The 12,857-nt window shown below is 44.8% G+C and overlaps 1 protein-coding gene across 6 annotated transcripts in view; it reads left to right on the plus strand.

Moving 5' to 3' along the window:
• The first annotated feature begins 10,783 nt into the window (after positions 1-10,783).
• Positions 10,784-12,857, plus strand: part of QSOX2 (quiescin sulfhydryl oxidase 2) — a 43,768-nt gene continuing 41,694 nt past the window's right edge. For all 6 annotated transcript variants that reach the window (XM_073313753.1, XM_073313755.1, XM_073313757.1 and 3 more), the window contains exon 1: positions 10,784-11,151. In XM_073313753.1, coding sequence (XP_073169854.1) covers positions 10,881-11,151 — 271 coding nt within the window. In that variant the 5' untranslated portion in view covers positions 10,784-10,880. The remainder of the gene's footprint in view (positions 11,152-12,857) is intronic.

The following is a 12,857-nucleotide window of genomic DNA, read 5'->3' on the forward strand; positions in this document are numbered from 1 at the left end:
TATGTTAATACGTTTATATTATTTTATTAGTTACCCATTTATATGACAATAGTGCGTAGCGACACCAATAAGAGATTAAAGTCCTGTTGTGCTAGGATTTGTACATCCATAACATGAAAAGAGCTTACAGATGTAGGCAAAGATTTGTGCATGTCCTTAACTTTACACATTATAGTCCTCTTGCACTCAGTGGGACTGTTCACATTGCATAAAGTTAAGCATGTGTGAAAGTCTTTGCAGATTCAGTCCCTAAGTAAAGCAAACAGAATGGGCAATTCTGACATTCAGCTGCAATATTAAAATATATTTCATTATTCGGTTTGGGTGAAATTAGCGTGTCCTGGGGTACAAGTAGAGGCACAACCACAGCAACGCACATTCTAGGCCAGATCCTTGGCTGGTGTAAGTCAGCATTGCTGCACTGACTTCAGTGAAGACGTCAAATTATACCAGGGAAGGAGTTGGCTGGACTTTCTTGTGTTTAAATTCTCATTTTTAATGTACCACTAATGGAGCCCTCAGTTAAAAGTGCCCAAGCCAGAACGGATGTCGGCAATGCACAGGTGTTCACCCCCACTGTGCGGATTGCACTGGCTCCAAACAAGGCTAGCCGTCATGTCACTGTCCTCCAGTGCAATGCTACTATAGACAGCAAGTGCTGACATCATAACCCCAGCAGTGCCAACTGCCCTCCCTCCCTCATCCCAGAAGGCATCAGGCATATCCCCACCAATTCTGTTGGACACAGAAGCAGTTGCTAAAGCTCCCACAAGCAACTTCTTTGGGAAGCTTTGATGGGAACAGTTGGATAGATACCAAGAGGGAAATACACTGCAATTTTTTACTAGAGCGCTATGTGTGAGTGGAAGATAGTATTTACAACCAAAACAAGATGGCTGTTGTGGCCTCTGGCACATTCCTGTTTACATGCGTGCCATCCTACTGCTTCAGTTACAGTATTTAGATTCTCTACTGTAGAAACAAGCTTTGGGACCAGCTACGCTTTCCTTTCACCACAGTAACCTGACCCCTGACCTTCATACCTATTGAATTAATTGAAATTAAAACCCTTGAGGGTAAAGGCTCTAACAGAATCAAAGGGCAAAAGCATCCGATGGAGTGAGAAGCGAGAACTGGCCTTTCGGCTGTTTCCAAATGACATGAAGAAACGAGGGACAGAGGAAGAAGAGAAGCAGCTACGTGCACTGAACATTTTGAATCCCATTTTGAACATCTGGTTGAGGGAAGGGTGTCCCTGAGTCACTTTGTACAGACTGAGGCAGCCTGGAAGAATGTTAATGCCAAAATAAATGCTCTGGTCCCTAGCTAGTAGCAACTGGACCACGTACAGAAGTTGCTGAGCCTACTACAGCCTTGGCTAACAGTACAGGGTCTTTTAACTTAGGTAAAAGAGGCTCATGCTTTGGTTTCCCAGGTTCACTCCCTGATGCCAGTGACCCACCCAGGGTGCAGTGTTACATGTCCTCTGCCCTTTTGGGGAGGTTAATGTTCCTATTTTTATCCTCATGGTAATTCAGCTCTTTGTTCCAACAACAAGGTATTCTTATTGTCAGTACAACAGGGTGTGGCCTTCCACGCTTGTCTTCCTTCACACATGGCTCAGACCCTACCTCTGGTTTGTAACCACTGTTGTGTATTTTATTTGTGTTATAGTAACTCCTCCCCCCCCCTTACTGCCCCATGTAGGGTGACCAGATGTCTCAATTTTATAGGGACCGTCCCGATTTTGGGGTCTTTTTCTCACATAGGCACCTATTACCCCCCACCTCCTGTCCCAATTTTTGACACTTGCTATCTGGTCAGCCTAGCCCCATGCAGCAATTCTATTTACAGTATCATAGAATCATCATCCCCTTTTGACTGAGAGAGAAGAGCTTTCCCTTTACCCTAGCCAGTGCTGGTTGGCTACACGCTTCCCTTCCTCCCCCAAGCATTTCCTTCCTGTGCTCTTTTAAAACTACTTGCCTGTTAATGGGCTAATTCACTCTTTAACTTTCTAACCCCAGTCTAGCCTAATAATCAGGCACACTCCTCACCAGCCAGGCTTTCTCTGGAGGAACCTAATTCGTACTAATAGTGACCATAGTGCTGGCTCAGCTCCATCTCTCAGCACTCTCTCCCAGTCAGCTAGATGGGTTATTCACTCACAGTTTGCTCCTGCCCTGGTCTTACAGACAAGTTGTTGGGTACGGTAACACATCTATATATTGAAGCACCATAGTTTTCTCAAAGTTGACTTTCTTATTATTTAGTACCACCATCATCAAGGATACCTGTTATGTATGTTAGCAATAAAGAAGTATTTTTGAGTATAATTTATATATGTGAATGAGTGCCTCAAGGGCTTGGTTTATTTTAGAGTATTCAGATTGCAGGGCTGTATGTTACACTTGAGAGAGATGACCATTACAGCAGCAATCAGGAACCTAAGTGACGCCTGAACCTTTGCAGGATAACTATATATGGAAGAAGGACAAAGCTATAAAGTAACTGCTGCTTGATGGGAATAAAAAGTTTATACACAGAACATGTCAGACGTGTTTAATATCCTCCACCATTATGTGTACAAAGCCTTAGACTTTGGCACCCAGATATATTGACCTGTTTAGGCAGTGGCAAGACTTCAATATCAAGATTACTTTATTTCAAGGTCTAATATTTTGCTTGCCTTGGTTTTGATCAATATTAAAACCTCCTGGGTCAATAAATCTTGATACTAGCCTCAAAAGAAGTCATTATCTTTCATAGAAAATGATTATTTCTCAGTTAAACCCTACATTTAATTTTCCTGTAATCCATCTCTTTCAGTCACACACATTTAACAATTCTTCTTCTGAATAAATTGCACCCTAAAATATCTTAAACATTGCCAATTTAAATTCCTCGTTAGCAGTAACTATGAGATTTTGATTAATTTAGACTCCACTCTTGAAACAATCTCATTTTGTTGCATTAGATATACAATCAAAATAGAGACAGAAAATTCTTTGGATCAAATTAAAAGAATACAGAGACATAAAGAGTGGCATAAGTTACAATTCTGTAAGTAGATGTAAAGGACCACAGACTGGCAAGGGGTGGCAAAGAGGTGTGTAGCAGATGAAACAATTAACAGGAGAGTAAAGGATAAATCAAGGGGTGATACCAGCATTTATGTTCTCTCTGAATTTGGCCTGTTGGATATTTATGGTACAGCAGCTAAAACCAACAAATATATAGTGAAAAGGGCTTCATGGAAATTTGATCTCAAAATATAGATCTAGCCAAATGCAAGGAAGTATTTGACATCCCGAGAACTTTTGCTCATTTCTGTTCGGTGATGGTAAAACTTCAGTGTTGAACAATGTTTAACCTCCAGTCAGAGCATAATGCCAGTCTCTACTGTCCACCTTCATGCTTTTTCGTACGCTGCCCCTCATGCTTGGGAGAAACTCCCTGTAAACAACTGGAAAACTAACTCATTATCTTCCTTTAAATCTTTCCTTGCCAACAAACAGTCTACAAAAAATTTGATAGAGGTAAGGCAGCTGGTGTACTGGGACCGCTGCCTATTACACTGACCAATACTGTCTTATTATTTCCTTGTACTCCTGTTCGGTCCATCTGTATCCATCTGTTGTCTCCTGTCTTATACTTCGATGGTAAACTCTTTGGGGCAGGGACTGCCTTTGTTCGGTTTGTCCACCACCTAGTACAATGGGGTCCTGGCCCAGGATTAGAGCACCGAGGCATTATGATAACAAATAATAATCATCATCAGGTAAAGAACACTTTCAAATATTCACAATGAATTTGTGACTAGGCTGAGACTCTCCAATCGTACTAGCCCTAACACAGTGGGGATTAGATTCCCAAATACATTTCGGGGGGGGGGGGGGGTTGGGTGTTTTTGTTGCTGTCTGGGTGGGGTTTTTTAAAACCCATCACCATCACACCATTATGGACACACCGGATCTGGTTGTATGAGGAGTTTCAGAAGTAGTGGAAGGCCAAAGGCATGAAGCTCATTTCTGTTAGTTATTCTCCTCCTTCCTGGCATTTCTGTAGTTTGTGGCTGCTTCTAAGGGGTGAAATTCACTCCTATGCGGAGGCCAGGGTAAGGTCTATACCCTCAAAATAGGATGTATAGGCCATTATATTGGTCCTCTGTGAATTTTACCCAAAGATGTTGATTTTTTTATTCTTTGGGCTTGACTATATGGGGAAATTGACCAGCAGCACTATAGCAGTATAATTATACCTCTATGGCAATGCTGATGACCGTCTGCCCCTGTTCTCCTCCCCACAGTTTGAACACTGTTCTGGAGCAAGTCACTTTATTCCAGTATAGTGTGTCCACAAGAGGAGTTATACTGGCATAGCTACAGCATTATAATTATGCCACTATAGTTCTGCCAGCCAGTTTTCTCATGTAGACAAGCCCACGGGGTTCTGCAGCAAGTGGCCTATCTGCTGAAAACGTTGTTTTACTGCAGAGTCAGCGTCCATAGTTTTCTTGCATTTACACAGCTTGGAGAGCCATACGTTTTCAGCCACATTATTCCCTTTTCTTTTGCCTGGTCCATTTCACGTTGCTTCACTTTTTTGCAGCAATGAAAATACATTCCCTTACCAAATATCCAGTCAAAGGACATTGCATGCACCAAATCAAAAGCATACAAAAACAAACAGACAACCCAATTCTACACATTTATTCACTTGTGTAAGTGCTACTCAGCATCTTTTTGCGAATACAGACTAACACGGCTGTTACTCTGAAACCTGTCATTATGCAAGGCACTGCATTTAGCCGTATGGAGTGGAAATCTATCAACTGCATGAAAAAACTTGTACAGATACAGACAGACATCATCTTCCTTTCCAAATGCAAACAGATGGACATCGTACCAAAAGGACTGAAGGTAAAAAATCCATTACAATCTACATACCACACAGACTATGCTGACAGCTTGTGCCACACGCTCTCAAAGAAACTGCGGAATCACCTGATCAACATCCTCTACAGCAAACAGGGAAAGATTAAGAATGAGCTCTCAAAAATGGATACTCTCATAAAAAACCAACCTTCCACACAAGCTTCCTCGTGGCTGGATTTTACTAAAACTAGACAAGCCATTTACAATGCACACTTTGCTTCTCTACAAAAGAAAAAGGACACTAAACTTTCTAAACTACTACATGCTACAAGGGGCCACAGCAATGGTTCCCTCAACCCACCCAGCAATATTGTTAACCTATCCAACTATACTCTCAGCCCAGCAGAAGCAGCTGTCTTATCTCGGGGCCTCTCCTTCTGCCCCTCCACCCCCACGAACATGATACAGTTCTGTGGTGACCTAGAATCCTATTTTCGACGTCTCCGACTCAAGGAATATTTCCAAAATACCTCTGAACAGCATACTAATCCACAGAGGTCTCCCTACCAACACTACAGAAAGAGGGATTCTAGGTGGACTCCTCCTGAAGGTCGAAACAGCAGACTGGACTTCTACATAGAGTGCTTCCGCCGACGTGCACGGGCTGAAATTGTGGAAAAGCAGCATCACTTGCCCCATAACCTCAGCCATGCGGAACGCAATGCCATCCACAGCCTCAGAAACAACTCTGACATCATAATCAAAAAGGCTGACAAAGGAGGTGCTGTTGTCATCATGAATAGGTCGGAATATGAACAAGAGGCTGCTTGGCAGCTCTCCAACACGAGTTTCTACAAGCCATTACCCTCTGATCCCACTGAGAGTTACCAAAAGCAACTACAGCATTTGCTCAAGAAACTTCCTGAAAAAGCACAAGATCAAATCCGCACAGACACACCCCTGGAACCCCGACCTGGGATATTCTATCTACTACCCAAGATCCATAAACCTGGAAATCCTGGGCGCCCCATCATCTCAGGCACTGGCACCCTGACAGCAGGATTGTCTGGCTATGTAGACTCCCTCCTCAGGCCCTACGCTACCAGCACTCCCAGCTACCTTCGAGACACCACTGACTTCCTGAGGAAACTTCAATCCATCGGTGATCTTTCTGATAACACCATCCTGGCCACTATGGATGTAGAAGCCCTCTACACCAACATTCCACACAAAGATGGACTACAAGCCGTCAAGAACACTATCCCCGATAATGTCACGGCTAACCTGGTGGCTGAACTTTGTGACTTTGTCCTTACCCATAACTACTTCACATTTGGGGACAATGTATACCTTCAGATCAGCGGCACTGCTATGGGTACCCGCATGGCCCCACAGTATGCCAACATTTTTATGGCTGATTTAGAACAACGCTTCCTCAGCTCTCGTCCCCTAAAGCCCCTACTCTACTTGTGCTATATTGATGACATCTTCATCATCTGGACCCATGGAAAAGAAGCCCTTGAGAAATTCCACCATGATTTCAACAATTTCCATCCCACCATCAACCTCAGCCTGGTCCAGTCCACACAAGAGATCCACTTCCTGGACACTACAGTGCTAATAAACAATGGTCACATAAACACCACCCTATACTGGAAACCTACTGACCGCTATTCCTACCTGCATGCCTCCAGCTTTCACCCTGACCACACCACACGATCCATCGTCTACAGCCAAGCTCTGCGATACAACCGCATTTGCTCCAACCCCTCAGACAGAGACAAACACCTACAAGATCTCTGTCAAGCTTTCTTACAACTACAATACCCACCTGCAGAAGTAAAGAAACAGATTGATAGAGCCAGAAGAGTTCCCAGAAGTTACCTACTACAGGACAGGCCTAACAAAGAAAATAACAGAACGCCACTAGCCGTCACCTTCAGCCCCCAACTAAAACCCCTCCAACGCATTATTAAGGATCTACAACCTATCCTAAAGGATGACCCAACACTCTCACAAATCTTGGGAGACAGGCCAGTCCTTGCCTACAGACAGCCCCGCAACCTGAAGCAAATACTCACCAACAACCACATACCACACAACAGAACCACTAACCCAGGAACTTATCCTTGCAACAAAGCCCGTTGCCAATTGTGCCCACATATCTATTCAGGGGACACCATCACAGGGCCTAATAACATCAGCCACACTATCAGAGGCTCGTTCATCTGCACATCCACCAATGTGATATATGCCATCATGTGCCAGCAATGCCCCTCTGCCATGTACATTGGTCAAACTGGACAGTCTCTACGTAAAAGAATAAATGGACACAAATCAGATGTCAAGAATTATAACATTCATAAACCAGTCGGAGAACACTTCAATCTCTCTGGTCACGCAATCACAGACATGAAGGTCGCTATCTTAAAACAAAAAAACTTCAAATCCAGACTCCAGCGAGAAACTGCTGAATTGGAATTCATTTGCAAATTGGATACTATTAATTTAGGCTTAAATAGAAACTGGGAGTGGCTAAGTCATTATGCAAGGTAGCCTGTTTCCTCTTGTTTTTTCCTACCCCCCCCCCCCCCGATGTTCTGGTTTAACTTGGATTTAAACTTGAAGAGTGGTCAGTTTGGATGAGCTATTACCAGCAGGAGAGTGAGTTTGTGTGTGTATGGGGGTGGGGGGGGGGATGTGAGAAAACCTGGATTTGTGCAGGAAATAGCCCAACTTGATTGTCATGCACATTGTGTAAAGAGTTGTCACTTTGGATGGGCTATCACCAGCAGGAGAGTGAATTTGTGTGGGGGGGTGGAGGGTGAGAAAACCTGGATTTGTGCTGGAAATGGCCCACCTGATGATCACTTTAGATAAGCTATTACCAGCAGGACAGTGGGGTGGGAGGAGGTATTGGTTCATATTCTCTGTGTATATATAAAGTCTGCTGCAGTTTCCACGATATACATCTGATGAAGTGAGCTGTAGCTCACGAAACCTTATGCTCTAATAAATTGGTTAGTCTCTAAGGTGCCACAAGTACTCCTTTTCTTTTTGCGAATACAGACTAACACGGCTGTTACTCTGAAATCTAGAATCTGGTCTCTGATTCTCAGATCAGCATTATTCTTTTATTTTATGTTAGGTATTTGTAAGGTTCTAATCCGCACTATAGACATCATGTGGACATTGACATCAGTGTAAATGCAGAGTAAATTATCATGGAAGTAGATTCCACTATCTGAATTTACTCTGGTGTAATTGAGATAAGAATCTGGCCCTGTATGTTTACTATTTTACCCTGAAGTGTTAAGAGATGAGTTTGTCTGTACCCTAAAAAGACAAAGTAAGAATTAGCTGGGTTTTGGGTGACTTCATTCTTTATTGGAATTTATGTGAGTTCTTAGAGTCCTTTGAATTCTCCCTCTCGGGAACATTCTCTCTTTCTCTCTCTTTGGTAATGTAATGAAAATCCTTAATCCTACATCTACAAATGAAAGTAGGCTTTAGTATGTTTGCTACTGCTACAGGAGGTGTTAGAAATGAATTACTAGCTTATAACCAACCTGACTTAAAAAGGACAGTATTTCAAAAGTCCTCTTTAGAACGTGGGGAGTTCTGGTCAGTCTTTTTATCATGTCCTGTGTGTTGAAAGAACTTTAAAGTACTGTAGTTCCATTAGTGTCTCTCTCCTGCTGAGTTCTACAATTTAAAATATGGTTCTTACTAGGATTGATCCCAGCTCCTCACAGCCATAGTTTTAAACTGTTCTTCTCCATGAGCCAGGAAGAAATGTCATGAAGTTAAAAACTTTTATTTTCATAATAAATGTATAATTTTTAAAATAAACTGTAGAAATGTTTCTGGTGTTGTTCATTCTCCTGCACTTCCATGATAACATCTCTTGTTACTTAATTGTATAGTCAACAATTTCCTTGAAAAACAAGGCCAGGCTTTAGAATATGCAAAAAAACCTTAGCTATTATTACCAATGGATACGCTAGTCCAGCCACTGTGGGGTTCTTAACTGTGACCCCCTTTACTCTCCTCTAATTGTATATGTGGGGGCATAGGGAGCAGAACAGGCCCTCAAAAATTGTGCCTGTACAGGGGTGGGCTGGTGCAGGCAGCCCTAGGACACTCCACACACAAAGCCCCCAGGGTAAGGACATGCTGAAGGAGTAACAGAATATCAGGGGTAGAAGGGGAAGTGTTGGGAATGCTGGTTGTCAAGCTTTTCTGGGCCTCTTGTTTTTTCCTACCCCCCCCCCCCAGATGTTCTGGTTTAACTTGGATTTAAACTTGAAAAGTGGTCAGTTTGGATGAGCTATTACCAGCAGGAGAGTGAGTTTGTGTGTGTACGGGGGTGGGGGGAATGTGAGAAAACCTGGATTTGTGCAGGAAATAGCCCAACTTGATTGTCATGCACATTGTGTAAAGAGTTGTCACTTTGGATGGGCTATCACCAGCAGGAGAGTGAATTTGTGTGGGGGGGTGGAGGGTGAGAAAACCTGGATTTGTGCTGGAAATGGCCCACCTGATGATCACTTTAGATAAGCTATTACCAGCAGGACAGTGGGGTGGGAGGAGGTATTGGTTCATATTCTCTGTGTATATATAAAGTCTGCTGCAGTTTCCATGATATGCATCTGATGAAGTGAGCTGTAGCTCATGAAAGCTTATGCTCTAATAAATTGGTTAGTCTCTAAGGTGCCACAAGTACTCCTTTTCTTTTTGCGAATACAGACTAACACGGCTGTTACTCTGAACCAGTGGGAACTGTGGCTATAACCACCATAAATTAGGGCAGATCCTAATTTGGGAGCAGGGAATTCTGCCCCATTTTGAAGTGTGTGTATGGGGGAATTTTTTTCAGATGGGGAAGTATAAGAAGATTGATTTTGAGATACTTTTAAAGCAGCAGCCCCTTTATGATGCAAGTTTTGGCTGTGAGTGTGTGTTTCCATGCAACATTTCAGTGCTTCCGAATCTCACCAGTGTAAGGGAGAAACGCAGCTTCTTTGGGGGGGTGTAGACTCCACTTCATTTATATGGCGCTTTCCTTCATTTAGGGCGGACAGGACAGCTTCATTTGAGGGGACAACATGCAATTTTTTTGGTGGGGGACAATTCTCAGGGCAGCACCGCTCTATTTTCAGGGGGATACCTGTTCTCATTTTGCAGGGCCTCCCCTCATTTGAGTGATTGCTTGGGGTGCCACTCTCCATTTTGGGGATGACTCCCTCATTGGAGTGAGTTTCTCTGAGTGACTCTCCCTCACTTGGAGGCAGCGTTCCCCAATTCTTACAATCTTATCTCAAGTCTCATGATATTTGGCATTTTTCTTAAAGTCCCAGCTCCTGGAATCCTGTGATTAGGTGCAACTCTTGGCTGTCAAGTAAATAAAAAAGCCAGTAAGTTTCTAGGCCCCCTGGCTGCAGAGAAAGGCTCAAAGACAGGATCCCCTAAAGGCTTGAAAACCAGGAGGCAAATAAACAGAACCCCAAGTTTATTATTATTTATATCTCTTGATTTTTGAAGGCTGGGGGCTGGTAATGCTGATGTTGGGGTTACATAATGATTGGGGGATGTTAATTCTGGCTGACCCCCCCCCAGCCTGTGGGGCAATGTGGAAGCCCCTGTGTGGATGGGGGGGGGTCTGATTCGGGGTGACTCCCCCTCATCTGTGGGGCAGTGTCCGTGCAGAAGTCCTAGTGTTGGGGGGAGGGCTGATTCGGGGTGACTTCCCCCTTACCTGTCGTGCGTGTCACTGCGGAAGCCCCTGCCTACGTCCAGGAAAAGAGGGGGCTAATTCGGAGCGACTCCCCGCACCCGAGGGGCGTGTCAGTGCGGAAGCCCTGGGGGGCGTGTCTCGCTGGCCCCGCCCCTCCTGCGTGCCAACCCCGGCCGGGCGCCGGGTGCTGGCCTAGGCCCGTCTCCAGGGCCGGCCTGTTGCTAGGGCGAGCGAGGGCCGGCCTCCCCCTCCCCTCGGCTCCCAACATGGCGGCGGGTGGTGCAGGCTGCGGCTGCCCGCCGCCGCCGCCGCCGCTGCTGCTGCTGCTGGGGCTGGTGGCGGCGGCCGGGCTGGGCGGCGAGGCGGCGCGGCTGTACCGGCCCGGGGAGGACCCGCTGACCGTGCTGGAGGCGGGCACCGTGCGCCGGGCGCTGCTCAACTCCTCGGCCGCCTGGGTGCTGCAGTTCTACAGCTCGTCGTGCGGCCACTGCATCGGCTTCGCCCCGACCTGGCGGGCCCTGGCCGGGGACGTGAGAGGTGAGTCCGGGAGCCCGGGCCCCCGATCCCTTCCCCGGGGAGCCCAGCCCAGCCTCCCCCGCACCGCCTGGGCCAGGGACGTGACCCTCTGCCCGCCCTCCCCCTGTGCAGGCTCTGGCTGGGGATGTGCATGTCGATTCCCCCCCCCCCATTCCTACCCCCTCGCCCCCACTGCCTGGCTGCACATGTGAGAGAAGATTTCAGTCTCCCCTACTCCTCCAACCTTGTACCCCCTCAGCCCCTCCACCCACCTCAGCTTTGCCCTGCCCCTGAGATCTGTGCTTTGGGATGTGTACAGTAATGGGGTCCCCCCCCCTTAACATCACTGATCCTACTGCCCCCCACAATCCCCATTCACACAGCTAGCCACCGTAATAAGCAACTGTCAAAATATGACTCTGCATGTAGAGAGCTGGTTTTAGTTGGTAGATCTCAAAGCAATTTACAGCAGGGCAGCCCCCACCATCCCATCACCAATCCAGTCCCCATAGCAAACTACCCTTAACCTGTCCATCTGCCATCTACCTCGCTTGTATGGGCTGCACACCCACCAGCAGAACCCTGGACAAGGACATCAGGACCTACCTCAACATTATCCCCCAAATCCCAGTTTGCCCCCGCTTTATTTTATTTACTTGTTGATTTGCAAAACACTTGTCACTACATCAGAGTGCTGCCCAGAAAGGAGCAATATGTGATAAATGGCAACAATAGCAGAAATAGTGAAACATATTTTCAAATTAAGTTTGGGGAAAAAAAGAAGAAAAAGAAAAAAGGAATCCCTGCTTTCACTATTATGAAGAAGAGAATTCCACTACTAGGGTGTTGTGTATGTGCAAATATCCAGTATCCGGGTGCTTCAAGGTGTACAAGTGGAAGCTCTAACAGCATATGCGGTATATTTAGATTGTAAATGCTTCCAGGCACTACATCTTCTGTATGTTTTGTAAAGTGCCTACCCTATTTTAAGAACTAAACAAATAACAAAATAATAGTTTGAGCTGCAGTGCATTCACTTAACTTAAGCTTTGTTAATATAAAAAGGAAGACTGAACACTTGCATAGAGTGTATAGAGAAATGAAGACAGAAAAGAATGAAGTACTGTAAAAATCCAAACTAACTGTAAGCCAAATTCTGGGCAGCATGGGGATTTAGTGCTCAGATACCCTGATGATGAGCACCACCTAAGAACCTGAATAGAACAGAACTCTTGACAAATGAAATGTCAACTGTACTAAATTCCCTGTTAACAATCTGAGCATGTATGTCTTGAGAAGCCACCTTTATTTCCTTATCATTTTGAAATGCAATAGTCCTATATTGACTATAGGTTTTCACTTAAGCGCTGCCTCCCAGGAATGAACTTTCTGATCCCATTAATGAATTTGTAATATTTGATTAATGAAAAGTGCCTGGCTTTCTTTTGGGTTTTGTGTAAACAATCTCCTTTTACTATTTTTATACATCAGCATGACGCCTTGTTCATTTTATGTACAAATAGCTTTCATTGCTTATAGTTAAAATGTATATTTTCTTACTAATAACTTTTTCAGTGACATTTTAAACTTCTCCAGTCCAGAACACTAATTTTTCATCAGCATTCTGGCTTCTTGGATCACCAACCACAAGATTTATATCATCCTTGACATGAGTTTGCCTTTCCCTTCACCTGAATTGAAAGACACATTTGAGAACCGTCTGGATG

This window comes from Lepidochelys kempii, chromosome 16, assembly GCF_965140265.1.
Source record: "Lepidochelys kempii isolate rLepKem1 chromosome 16, rLepKem1.hap2, whole genome shotgun sequence".
Lineage (NCBI taxonomy): Eukaryota > Metazoa > Chordata > Testudines > Cheloniidae > Lepidochelys > Lepidochelys kempii.